Source organism: Leptonotus elevatus, chromosome 2 (genome assembly GCF_054856555.1).
Source record: "Leptonotus elevatus isolate MCC_2025b chromosome 2, RoL_Lele_1.0, whole genome shotgun sequence".
Lineage (NCBI taxonomy): Eukaryota > Metazoa > Chordata > Actinopteri > Syngnathiformes > Syngnathidae > Leptonotus > Leptonotus elevatus.
In genome coordinates, this window is record NC_141240.1 from 14,892,281 (window position 1) to 14,906,878 (window position 14,598).

The following is a 14,598-nucleotide window of genomic DNA, read 5'->3' on the forward strand; positions in this document are numbered from 1 at the left end:
CATATACTACTGATAGTAGCTTACCTCCTGGCTCGAAGAAGTAGCCAACCAGGCACAAGCGTTTATTTTAAATGGTAATGGTTTTGAGATGTTGCGCTTGCATTTTCAGCATAATTTTGGTAAATATATATTTTTTATATGCCTACGTATGCATTTTGTGACCAGCGTGTGTTGATTTGTTGTTGTGTTTGAAATAAAAACAATATAACAAAAAAAATGGCAATAAAATAAATGTTGTGAAACATGAGTAGCTCGCTGCTGTTTTGTTTTTCTTAAAAGGAACCTCATGACAAGTTTGCTCTATATTATTTATTTGGTTGTTAATAACATAACTATGAGATTCATTTTTCAAAAATCATTTACAGTTGAATACATTTTGTAGAAACTTTATTTGGACGTACGCCGCCATTGTTATTTACGTTGCAACGCATTCAGTGCCTAGTGATGTAGAATGGCGGCTGGCTATCTGCCGAGCAATGTGAAACGCCTATCAAGAAAGCAAGTTAAGCCTCGTAGCGTTCCTAAAGAAACAACATGCGATTGGGAGAGTGAGTCACCCTCCCCCACGCCGTGCTCTCGTCATTCACAAGATGCATTCATCAAAACTAGAACGTTCTTATATGTCTTTGGGAGCAAATGAGTTAATTATTATTATTTAGTGTATGTATCTTATATATAAAAGATGCAAATGTATCTTAACATTTCTATGTTAACTACTCACTAGTTTTGATCGTCCCTTTAGGAACACTACGGAGGCTTACCTTGCTTTCTTTATAGGCGTTTCACATTGCTCGGCAGAGAGACGCCGCCATTCTACGTCATGACACACTGAATGCGTTGCGAAAACCAATGGCGTACGTCCAAATAAAGTTTCTACAAAATGTATTAAAATAAAAAAATATTTTTAAAAAATGAATCTCATAGTTATGTTGGTTACAGCCAAATAAATAATGTAGAGAAAACTAATTACAGTCCGGGTTCCTTTTAAAGTAGCGGTGGAAAAAAGGTTGGAGACCCCTGGTCTAAAGTCTACATGCATTTTTGTAACATTAGATGTGCACATATAGTGCTTAAAAACATATTAGGCTACAATCAAATATAAAGTTTATGCTGCAAATGCCCTATTTTTCTGTTATTTTTAATACACCTCTATAAAATAAAATAATTTACAAAGATTTAAAAAAAAAAAAAAGTATATTTGTTAGTTCTTCACAAACCTACACTATTGGTCAGTCCACATGCGGGTGTTATTTTTACAAATTTGTACTTTTATTACCATTTTTTTTAAATATATGTGAAATAAAAAAGAAAAACACAAACACAAAGAAAATGAGAAACACGTTTCCATCTTCTGTTACATTGATACTGTGATGTATTGTAGATGTCTTCCAGTATCAATTATTATTTAGTTCTTGCATTGTGTTTTTTTTTATGTGATATCATATCAAACATTTTGCAATACCCACCCGTAAATAATATTCAAAGGGAACACCCGAGTAAAGCTCTATGTTGAAATGAGTAATGGGAACAAAATATCAGGGGGGCTGAACTCCATCACATTTATTGATAATTTGGCAATGTTGCATGACAATAATCACTTTGGGCGGCACCCCGCTGACCCACTCCACTTTGCTCCGCGGGCAGTTCTTGAGGTTAAGGCCACAACAAACCAGCAATTTGCTGGCCCAAGAACAAATGGAAGCAGGCGTCGAGGGACTTTCAAAGCAGTCTGAAATAATCAATTTCTCCTGCCTCCCGATTCCAGGCCACTGACCTTTCCGAATAAGCAGATTCTCCCTCTCACCTCAAGGCTAAAAACAAGGTTGATAGAGTGACGCTAAGACATACTGTATGATCAGCCCTTGGGGGAGTCCTTAAGATAAACTAATTGTTAGGTAAATTCCACTTGGAATTTGTTTCACTTATGTCACCTTTCAGCCGGAGTCTAATTCTCTCCAGCTGCAACACGCTCTCCAGGGCTTATCAGGCTGCTGCAGATATGACATGTTTGGAGAAAGTCGCCTTTTCTACTGTGGAGAGGCAGATACTGTAAATACTTTCTATTTGCTTGTGTGCATGAGAGAAAATAATCATCCTGGTCTATTGGCAGAGCAAGAGAAAGATGCATTTAGAAGTGAAATAAACTGATTTAAAACAAGTTGAAATCTCAACTCTGGGCTCCCTGTGTGGAGTTTGCACATTCTCCCTGGACTTGTATGGGTTTTCTGTGGGTCATCTAGCTTCTTCCAAGAAACACTTTTGTCTTTTCATTTTGGCTTGTCCCGGTTCCATCGAAGTATACCTTTTTTTTTTTTAATAAAAAAATAAAAATAAAAAGAAGTCTACCTTCTGTATCCTCCTCTTTAATACCAACTACCCTCATGTCTTCCCTCACTACATCCATCAACATTATCTTAGGTCTTCCTCACACTTTCGTCTTTACAGTACAAACATGTGATTAGCAACAAGTCCATCTTGTCCCCCGCCTTTTGTCAAAAGTTGCATTCTCTTCAGTCTATTTTAAACAAAAATCTGGTAAAAAGTTAGTTCTCTGGAAATAAAAACTTTATGTTGATTTCCTCTCATATCGTTGGCGTCGGGACAAAACCACCTATGTCATATTTTAGTAAATTTCTTCACAAACCTACACTATTGGTCAGTCCACATGCAGGTGTTATTTTTTTTTACAAATTTCTGACCAATCTAACATGTTGAAAATGGTTTGCTCTGATTTATGATGCAATATTAACTCTTTGACTGCCAGACGTTTTCAGAAAAGGGATGCCGTCAGTGCCAGCCGATTTAAGCATTTTGACTGATCTTTCAAGGTCCACAGAAAATGTTCTGTTTGGACTATGGAAACACACGTACTACCAAATGAAAGATTGGACTTTCATCTTTCATCAGAAAAAAAAAGTTTGTTTCTACCTTATTTCGTTCTTTAGTAATCAACAATAGAAAATAGTTAGTTTGACCCAATTTCGCCTGTTTTGGACCAAAATACGGAGAAATCAAGCTTTTAGTGAAACGATATTATTTCATGCATTCTAGTGAATTTGACACTTCTTTTTGTCCATGAATGATGCCACAAACACCTAAATAGTGCTTTACTTCTATAAAACACTACCACCAAGAATGAAAAAGTGTTTTTTGATAGCAAAATACGTTTATTTACATTCAACAGTGTAACAATTTGACAACAATTTGGCAAACTATTTACAAATGTGTGCAACTGTGGTGCTATTTACAAATATGTGGATGTTTCAACGACAGTTTTTCTTTTTGTAACTCTCCTGCGTGCAAGGAGACACAACAGCATTTGCACAAGATTGCCTCTTCGCGTGCTCCACTTTCTTGCAGGCCGTTTTTTTCGGGGAATAGCAAGTATACACTGCAGTGTGTGTTGCCATCAAGTCTAATATCAGGATCATGCTACGGTTTCGTTACGTCTCGCTTCCTCGTGTCCTTCAGTTGCTACACCGGGGTTATAAGAGATGTTTTGATCCATTTTATCCACTCCATTCATGGTGGCATCGTAGTCCAGAAACAGTGTCTTCTCCGTGATCAGACTGTACCCGCTCCTCCGATGAATATGCATTGGACTCGGGGTACTCTTCATTGTCCGATCGAATGTCCGCTTGTGCAGCTCCGGCGTTAGCAGCGGTAGCCGCGCTTAGCCGGTGAGGCTTACTACGTAATCATAGCAGTCGCGTCAAAGCTTCCAACTTTGGCGGCAAGCTCGGAGTCATCATCATCATCATCATCAATCTGCATTGGTCGATGCCAACTCTCCATCGCCCGATCGAATGTCCGATTGTGTAGAAGTACCCGGCCGGCTATTGTGCGCGTTTTCCGGCCTTAGCAGCGCTAGCCGCGCTTAGCCGGTGAGGCTTACTACGTAATCATAAACAGTCGCGTCAAGGCTTCCAACTTTGGCGTCAAGCTCGGAGTCATCATCATCATCATCATCATCATCAATCTGCATTGGTCGATGCCAACTCTCCATCGCCCGATCGAATGTCCGATTGTGTAGAAGTACCCGGTCGGCTATTGTGCGCGTTTTCCGGCCTTAGCAGCGCTAGCCGCGCTTAGCCGGTGAGGCTTACTACGAGATCGTAATAGTCGCGTCAAGGCTTCCAACTTTGGCGTCAAGCTCGGAGTCATCATCATCGTCGACATCAATGCGCTTTTTAGTATTGATTGATGCTTTCCGTCTTTGAAAAAAATGCTCAAGCGTGAGCTGCTTGCAACCGGTTGCTTGGTCAGCCATTGTGGCTTCATCAGCCATTGTCTCCTCAACACTCTAGCTCCGCCTCACGTCTTCTACTGACGCCCACGGTGGGCGGCCCATCCAACCTTGTGCAAAGAGAGTCATCGCTGCCCTCTAGGGGCCAAAACGAGTCTTTTACTAATCAGATCTGCCTGATACTTTCAGCACAGCTGCCCAAGGCTTTCCTGCACCCGTTTTTGAAGAAAAAAAAACAAAAAAACATAGGGGACGTCTTTTAACGTCCTCGGCGCCCTTCCCTAGGTTTATGCTAAACGTTTTATAACGTTTATGGCAGTCAAAGAGTTAATGATGGAAAAAACATGCCATCTGGAGTCTCCTCTAAAGTGATGATTTTGGCGTTATAGGGGTTCTGCATGATGCCATATTTATCTTTTGATGTCAAACCAAAATGTTTTCAAAGTAAAAATTCAGGAATAGGCCTCAGGGTTTCAGTACTTTTGATGGGAGTGTATTTTGCTCAATTATATGGGCTTTGTGCACATAAATTACTTAAAATAAATGTTGAAGGGTATGTCTTGACTTAGGGATATTGGAAGCCAGATGTTAACACCTTTTCAACACAATTTTGCTCTGATGTCTGCCATGTCAACAGTGTGTGTATGTTGATGGCATACAGTGCTTCGTAAAAAAATATAACTTTGCCCTAGACTACTCCCCTATACAATGGCATATGTATGGAAATGCCGCCCTTGATTCATAATGTCAAGCGAACATCATTGATGATTACAATCTAGATATTAAATGCTTGCAAAGTGGCCCTTGAAGCTGAGGTGAAACATCTCTCTAATGTATCACTTTGGTCACCTCCAGTTCACCCGCAGAGTTCACGTGGCTTCATCAAATAAAGATAATAAGGCAAAATAGCACCAATTTCCTCTTGGTTGACCAGTCAATCAGTTTCATGGGAGAAGTGGGACTTTTTTGTCATATTTTTTACATTTCACTTCTTTTTTGTCCTTCATTCTTCGATAAAGGTTGCTTAATATAATTCATTAATAGGGCTGTCAGTATATACCATTGTCGTTAATTGAATGACTTGTCAATCCCAACCTCACTAAGCAATAATTAAAAAAGGATACCAATTAGTGGTCCGCCCTTTTTCATTTACAATGACAGACTAATGCAAACTTTTTCAATTAAAAAAATCTGATAAATAGAAAATAGACAAGTTTCAAAGAATGTATGATTGAAACACATTTAAGCAGGACTGTTCTCACAAGAAGAGAGATATAATGTACATTCATTATACATTTTAACAAACATTTTCAATACAATTACGTGCTGAAATAAGTTTTTGTAATTTCCATAGCTGTCTATCTAATCTCTTTCTGCAAATAAAGACAATAAATGTCATGGTAAACCAGTAATGTATGGCATCAATAACAACTGCAATCAAAATAAATTTAAAAAAATGCGGCGTGTTTTTCACATTTCACTCGTTACTACAAAAGCAATTATTTTTTGAAGTTGAAAACCTTGGTAAGTGGAGCTGGCCAGCTATTGCATAGTGGAAAAGGCCCGCATGCATTTAAAAAAAAACACACAGCCAGGGTGGATTTACTAGTATTACAATTGCAAGAATCCACGGATAAGACAGAAAAATCACAGTGGAAAGGTTCTCACATATCAATGTTGTATTGCAGACTATTTCCATCCTCCAGCCTCATCGCGCAAGGTGCCCATGCTCTGCTACACCTGTCTGTCAATATGTCTGCGTGGACGCATGAGCGCTCGCTTCCTCGGCATGTGTGAGAGGTTTGATTTCCTCCCCGTCCACTCTCAGCCGGAGCCTTCACGCAGCACATCCATCTCAATCCGTGTGTAACTTTTCGGCTTTCTGCGCGCTAATGAATGCCCTCCATATCTTTCTACAAGCCACCCATTAAGAGTTGCTGATTCATGGCAGCCTTATGACAAGACACCTCACTGCCCCCTCCCAGCGGTGCCGTGGAGGAGGTGAGGGAAGGTAAAAAGAAAAGTGAGAACTAACAGGGAGAGAATGTGAGGAAAGAAATGAACATGGATGAAGAAACAAAGAAAAGTACTTATGAGTCCTCCTCCCTTTCCAAATTGATTCCGACTGTCCGCCAAGCTGCCTGATGGATAACCGAGCATTGACTGGAATTTACATGCAGACACAATCCCCCCGCTCCCTCACCACCACGTCTATCCAATAAGCCATTGCACTCCCAACCTGCTTTGACTGATAAGCACAATGAGAAAGTGCTGGAATATTTAGCCCTGACAATGGCACTCTGCAGTGTTTCTAAGGCAGGGAAGAATGATGCGTTGTTTATGAGAGGGAGTATCTTTCAGCAGTTGATGCATGGCAAAGAAAAGATACTGTCAGCAGCCATTTCTCTGCACAAGCCCAAATTGAATGAGTACAAAAGCGGGGAAGAAATAGGGAGCTCCCTAGCTGGATGAAGTGGAACTATCACATCAAAAAATTTCTCTGTGGAACAGTGTTAGCTTTGCAGCCATGCACACTTTTAACAGCAGAAGCAATCTTAAGGATTCCCCTGTCATTTTCAAACTGTAGATACACATTAATACAAGTAAACATGACTTCTTTGCCAGAATATGAAAGTAGTTTGTAAATATTTAAGGGCACAGACGAAGCTCGGGGATCAAAACTACTCTAAACTCATAGAAATGTTAAGATACATTTGCATCTTTTATATATAAGATACATACACTAAATAATAATAATTAACTCATTTGCTCCCAAAGACATATAAGAACGTTCTATTTTAAATATTGCCATGGTTCCAAAAACGTTTTGTATTTTTATGTTGTTGTTTTTTTATGCTAGTGCATACAGAAGGCTTTGATGCAGCCTATGACCTGAAGAGGTGGCTTAAAGCAATGGTAGTTATTACAAAAAAAACAGCCACCGGGTAGCAGCAGAGTATACGAGATCAACCAGGGCCATGTTGCAACAAGCTATTTTCCCCAAGTGTTTTGAACAGGTTTGTTAATGATGAAACTTAGCTATATTCTAATGCTAATTGCTGCAAAACAGAAACAAGTATACTTTTTACTACTCTACTCTAATCTTTCTTTTGGTAGGTTCCATGTTTTTATAGCAATAGAACACAATATTCTGTGGGCCTTGCAAAATCAGTCAAAGTCAAGTAAAACAGCCAGGAGCGAAGAGGGTTCCTTCAGTGAAAAATGGCTGGGACTGAATGAGTTAAAAAAACAATAACTTTTTTTCGCTGAGTAATAAATCGTACATATTACACATGCAACCGGAAAAACTACAAATACCAAGCTTACATACAACTAAGTAACAGAAGTAAAGCTACTGCAAAAATATACCTTTTTTGCCCGGAGGCATTGTTTTGTTTTTTGTTATTTTTTTCGGGATGATGAGGGTGTGCAGTGTGTACAGAACAGAATAGAAACAGTTAACACAAAACGTTGACACATTTCCTGACAATAAATGAGATTTTGTTGCATAAAACGGCAAGAATAGAAGAAAATTAATACTCCTGTAATCTACCAAAAAACGTAACTAAGTAGTGGCTTATACATATACTAACTTTATCAAAACATTTAAATCATTATTAGCCCAGTTATCATTTCCGTTATTACTGTTGTGTGTGTCAATGCAATTCATGCGTGAAATATTCGAAAATACTTGCCAATGTTCCCAGTGCGTACATGCAGCCGACCCCTGGCGATGGTGTGGGCTGCCATGGGGTTGTTGGAGGCATCGCCTGTCTGCAAGATTTCCTCTCCCACATAGTCAGTTGTCTGAACCTCCAACTCATGAAGGGCTTGCACTGCCGTTTTACCATTCCGCAACAAGTACTGCAGATAACGAGGCAGGAAAAGGCATTGAAAAACAATTTGGGGCATAAAAACAAAACGAATAAAAAAAAGAATCAGAGAAGGAGGGAAAATAATTATGAAGATAAAAGTCTATTATTATAATTGTATTATAATTTTGTGTATTATTCTAGTAAGCATCTATATTTATTTATATTCTACAGTGCCGACAAAAGTATCTGCCCTCAAATTTTTCATTTGCTAGTCAAAAACACTTGATGGCCTAACCAGTTATTATGTTTAGAGGACAAGTACTTATTTTATTTTATTTTTTGAACACTTTTCTTTGTAATCAAAATCACATTTTTAAATACTGAATTTTATGTATTTGTTTAATGATCTTAAACATAAAAGTAGGAAAATGTAAAAAGTTACTTCTGAAAAGAGGGCAACTACTTTTTCACAGCACTGCATATTTATTGTATTTGTTTTTATTTAATCAATTAAAAAAAAGTAAAGTTGCATGTGCCAGACTAACAAATATGTATTTTCGATGCTTATTATAATAAAACAATTATGTCCTATAAGGTATGATGGAATTTGTTTGCATCTGTTCTCATCTGGCACCACGGGAGACAAAGTGGATGTGTTACAAAAATAAACTGTAAAGTTTTCAGTAAGAAAACACTTTGTCACACAAAAGCTCTTTATTGTGCCAAAAGGTTTGTTTTATAGAAACCAAAAGGAAGGTTTTTATGTTTTTTTGGGGCGATGGATGTGGTGTGCTTTATGCACCGTGACATGATTTTCTATAATGTCAGGCTCCCACTATAAAATCTACAAATCTGCAAATGCTGCATGAATCAATGATGGATGCACTGCAAAGCCATGATGGGTTGTGAAAACAGATAGCAGTCTATCATAAATTATGCTTTATCGCTGGTGGTTAAAATGCCATATGAATTGGAATGAGAGTTTCTTCTGTAAGAGCCATAACGCAGTATTGGTTTTTCTCAGAAATAGAGACGGCGATGCCGAAGTGTATTACCTTGAGCTCAATGGCTGTTGAACCTATGAGCAGCAGCGAGTCACTGTCCCAGATGTCAACATGCATGGTGTGAAGGGCCAAGTAGCGCAGGAAGCGTTGCTTCTCTCCCGGCTTGAGAAAACTGTCATCGACTCTGAACTGTACCTGAAGCCCAGGAGAACCTGCGCAAATAGAGAGAATGCTTAGAGAAGTCATTTCAGCAAAGTAACACTGCAAATACCTGGGAAAAAACAGACAAGATGAAAGTAAGAAATTGTTAGAAAAATTATATATTCATTATACATTCGCTAAAACTTATTTAAGCTGGTTGTTGTGGGAATTTGTGCATTATGCCTTTTGTCAAACATATTCAGAATGTCTGCAGTGAAGAAGTGTTGGATGAAGATCGCTTTGGGCAGACGCATTGAGGACCAGGAGACGCTTATCAGATCCACGACTGACGCATGATGACGGCTGCCAAGGGTTGATGACTGGTGTAAACAAATGACTAAGCAAAAATGCCTTGCATTAGAATAATATATGACTGGTGTAAACACCTCTGATAATGATTAGCCACACCCTGTATGGGCTGGGATGGCCTTTTGCTGTGTTCAATAAAGACCAAGCGGAACGGCCATGGCCATGCCTCCGTACCTTGTCTGCAGGTAAACCTGACAGAAATAGTGTACAATAAAAGACAAATGTGAAAATGAATCCTTAACCCCTGTGAAAGCTGACATTTTGCTATGTTGCAGTTCATTGTTAGTGCCACCAGTTTGTTGTTTTTATTTTACATGAGTAGACTTATTGTAATACACGTGCATGTGGAGGGGAGTGCAACAGTTGCCAATGTGCTTTTCAGCTCTTTATTGAATGCTTAAAAGAGCCCCAAAACACTGTCGGCCACAGTTCTCACTCAAGACACTCACACAGATGACGGATGCCACCCCACCAGGCCCCGCCTCTTAAAGGTACATGAATGAACACAGACGCAATGCATCCAGAAATTTTCTAAACATATTACATTTGCAATTGTTTTTTGTTTGCAATTGCTTTAAAAGTGTGTTTTATTACAAACTGAGTTGGGTCTTAAGTTTAAATGTGTTCAAGGGATGGGTAAACTATAATCAAAACTGTATTATATGGTCTTTGTATATCAGATTTTCACCTATTGCGGGTGTGTCTGGAACAGAACCCCACAATACACGTGGCTCTCCACTGTATTATCTCACTCACTCACTACCCCCCCCCCCCCCCCCCACACACACACACACACTTCCATTCATTGCATAATGCATCATTGTGGATTCCGAAATATTGGACTACTGCAAGATCATGGACAGAAAAGTAATTCCCATTCAGGAGATTTGCATGGTATGTGGGGATTGCTATCACATATTTCTATAATCAGACTGACGCAGTCCTTAAATAATGTATTTAATCATGGAGCAAAACTGTTCTGTAGCAATTCCTTGGCTGTGATTGGTTATTCTGTTATATTACTTCATTTGCGGACAGTTGATTAACATGAAATGCATCCATCACAGTTAAAACAACTCTCTATGAGTGTGTTAAGATCACATAAGGGTCATGAAATTGTTTATGAGACATGTTCAATGACATTCACTGTGGGTTATTAGTAAAGAACTGTCAGGTGTAATCCTGCCACAAATAGTCCTTACAGCTGGCTAAAATGAGGTCTACTGAGGCGCGCTGATGGCTAGCACAATATTGTGACATTTTAGATGTTGAATATGATCACCCAAGTACTTTCTCAAACTTCCAATTGTACATTTGGGGTGTATTCTGCATTCGTGTTTTAGTTAGTGCAATATGTACATCAATTCAGATGTGGCTTTGTAAATATGTCTTTGTTAAACAAAACAAAAAAAGCTGTAAAAAAAAAGCTATCAATAAGAATGATTTGAGTATCATTACCACATGAATGTTTATGTCAATGATTCCATGCTGTTTGTATACATAGCATTAAAACTATTTTCTATTAAAAAGAGCAAATACATTCACCGTCCATCTGCCCAACCACCTACGAAGTCTCCACTTGGACCATTAATCCTCCCAAGCATGCCATAAACTTGCACCAATGGGAGCGCAAAAGACGAGCGAAGAGGAAGATGGACAACACTCCATGTGTGTTTGTGCTTAGAAGCTGGGAAGCGCTGAGATATTTGGCCCGAGGGGGGCTGCACAGGGTCGTATATGTGTGTACGTGCGTGTTGGTCGGCATAATTGGGGCGACACCCAGCAGAGTGACAACTCACCCTGCAACACAAACTACACGACCAGGATGGATTGTCTGATGTGTGCACAGCAGGTCAAGCAGCCTGAAAGTCATGCTGGGCAACAACTAGGCATTGAAGGCTGCAGGCTAAGAGGATACATAAAAAGTGTATGTCAGGGGTCACTAATGTGGTGCCCGTGGGCAACAGGTAGGCCCTAGGGACCACATGCGTAGCCCGCTGGCTTGTTCTAAAAATAGCTCACCAGTGATAAGACATTGTGATTTTCTCGGAATGTTGTAGAGCTTATGATTTGAAAAGGTAAACACAGGTAAACATGTATAGAAATAAAGAGTTACATATTGATATTTGCATTTCCTAATTGTTGTGAGAAATCAACACAATCTTCACATAAATAAATATCATTCAGTATTAATAAAAAAATAATAATAAATGCAATTTGAGTTTTAAGTAGAGCTTAGACCAGGGGTGTCAAATTCATAGTAGCTCAGGCGCCACATAGAGGAAAATATATTACCAAGTGGGCCGGTTCGGTAAAATCATGCTTAATAACTTAAAAACAATTGGCTTCAGTTAAACACACATCTTTGCAATTTGCAGGCCAGCCCTAAATTGTGGGGCTCAACTGTAAATATATTTTTCCCAAAAATAACAAATGCAAATGGATTGCGGTAACACTTTGCCCGTATGAGTACCGGGTGTGTTATACCTACCTGTTTTGCACATATATTGTTCCCAGAATACAATGTGTTGCAGAGTTAACTAAGTTATAGGACGTTAATCCATGTCATATGCGTTTGTGTTACTAGAAACTGAATGTTTCATTTGTTAGTCTATGTTTTTTTTTTTACCGTTTTTTTTCAACAAACCCTAACTTTACGATATGTGTAAAATAATGACATCCAGTTAAATGTTGTGTACAAGTTGCATTGCTCATCTGAGGATTGCTTGTGAAATTACGAATTTATGTTTTGATTTTGACCGTCAGATTAATTGGTCAGATATCACTTTATTTTATTTTTTTTACTTTACAAGAGCATCTTGCGGGCCGAATTAAACCCTGTTGTGGGCCTGATCCGGCCCGCGGGCCGTATGTTTGACACCACTGGCTTAAACTCTCATCCAAAATGTCCCTTCCCTAATGGAGTCAGCAGCAACATGGATTCAAAACTTCCGTTTATAACTACAGAAACATTTTTATTTTTAATTTAAAATGGCTTACTTAACTAGAATACTGTTTGCATTGTGGCCAAAAGTAGAATCCTGGTCAGTTATTGCTCCTTTTGGTACTGTAAAAAGTAAATTCTTGTAATGCACCAAAAGTATTTGCTGGCCGTCAAAATAAAGAAGGGGCCAAGCACAGAACTGACACGATGTAATAAGAACCGATGCAATTTTGTTTCATTATATTCAAATACATTGTGTTCTTATTGCTGCACAAAAGTTTGTTTTTTTTCTTTCTCCAGCCTTCTCTGCAAGCCGCCATAATTTGACTGCGCTCACCCCAAAACTGTGTCCTCATACAATGTGAGTGTTCCCAATTGCCATGATATTATGTTGCAACAATTGACAACAGATAATAATAATAATAATAATAATAATAATAATAAAAGGTTGGTAATGCTACGACAGATACCAACAAGAGTAATACCAACAACAGCCACCATAAGTGATTCAATAGACTAAATAGATGGGGTGTAGTCACATTATGTATTTATTTATTTTTTATCATTACATGTAGGTTCATTGGCTGCATATTTCAGTGCGGATATGAGTGTGGTTCTGCTATTTTGTTCATCATAGCTCCTTTCTATTTGCCTGTTGCAGGCTTTCATAAACTTTTACATTCAGGTGAAGATCAGGATAACAGATAGAGGAAGATTATACATACCGTATGTTATTGTAAATATCTTTATTTGGGAAAGCTTCAAATCACAATAGACTCCATCTGTTGCTTGCCTGGTGTAATGTATAACATTACCGCCGATGGGATAAAATGAAACGTCACTGACTGCATTTTAACAGCAAAAACTAATCATGTTTTGGCAGTGAGTCAAATGTTGTGTTTTTACTTCTGCTACTCTTCTCAAATTTGGGATTCACATTGCTGATGCAGTATACTGCCTTCATCAGCACATTTTGCTCACATTTGATTAATTAAGATCTCTTTTTTTGCTTTTATGTGTAAATGTTGAAGTCAGTTTCTTTTTTTGGTTTGTTTTAATTTGTACAAATAGCAGAATAAATTGACCAATGGGTTCTGTTTTCATGCTCCATCACACTAATTTGTATTACAGAGGAAGCTCAAAGTTTGGCCACAATGTTCTGTCACGGAACATTAGGTTGTTGTCTTTGTTGTTGTTGATGGTTGGCTGGTATAACTTAATTTGATTGAATTTCCCATTGAAATTAATTACATTTAGAATAATTTGTTCCAGAGTACAAACTGTCACTATAACACGTAGCAGTCAACATCTTCACTTAAAGCTCCTTCTTGCCATTAACAAATGCACTCAAATGCATCAACACAGCACAAGTAAAACACTTGAGATCTACTGAGGTGTGACCATGTGATATGATGACAGTTCGGACCTCCAAGATTAGTATTTTCACCAAAAGTGCACAGCATTTGGGGCATTCCGCCTTCAAGGTATTACTCAGCTAGGACAGGCTCATCCCCTTTCTTAGCGAAGTTGTTTACGTTTGCTTCTGCTGTGATTCAACATCGACATTTTCGCTTAAACAGGAGAAAGATGTGACGGGTGATGATATACAAGAAAATAAATGGTACGTTAAATCCAGAGAGGCAATAAACCGACTAACTGCTAAATCACACCCTTAATTCTTAATCCAACAAAAGTAAAAGGGTAGATTTCGTTCAGCTTTTGCCAGCAAATTGGTGTAAAAGACAGGGAACGCTATTCAGTAAGGACAAGTGTGAAAGTAAAATAGTGTAGCGTGCAGCGAGAAATATTGACAGCGCTAATCCAGAATGTCTGTCTGAGGAGGCCTGTGGGGTAAGGGGGGTAATGTTTGTGTGTTCAATATCACGCTCTGTCAGTAGCAGTAATATCTCTTCCATTTCATTAGTTGCAACATGAATAGACATCAATCACTGGCCGCTTGGCTGATTGAAAGGGAAGTGGCATCGGAGAACATCGCGGAGCATCACGGAACTGACTCGCAAGTTGTCGTTTGTACAAAATGATTGGACAACGCCGAGCTGGAGAGGAGTGAAATAAATC

General features: G+C 38.7%; 1 protein-coding gene across 2 annotated transcripts in view; it reads right to left on the reverse strand.

Moving 5' to 3' along the window:
- nphp4 (nephronophthisis 4) overlaps window positions 1-14,598 on the reverse strand; it is a 146,159-nt gene that overhangs the window by 33,629 nt on the left and 97,932 nt on the right. For both annotated transcript variants that reach the window (XM_086067961.1, XM_086067960.1), the window contains exons 16-17: window positions 9,117-9,277; window positions 7,942-8,110 (exon numbers count right to left, since the gene is read on the reverse strand). In XM_086067961.1, the coding sequence (XP_085924087.1) occupies window positions 7,942-8,110; window positions 9,117-9,277 (330 nt within the window). The remainder of the gene's footprint in view (window positions 1-7,941; window positions 8,111-9,116; window positions 9,278-14,598) is intronic.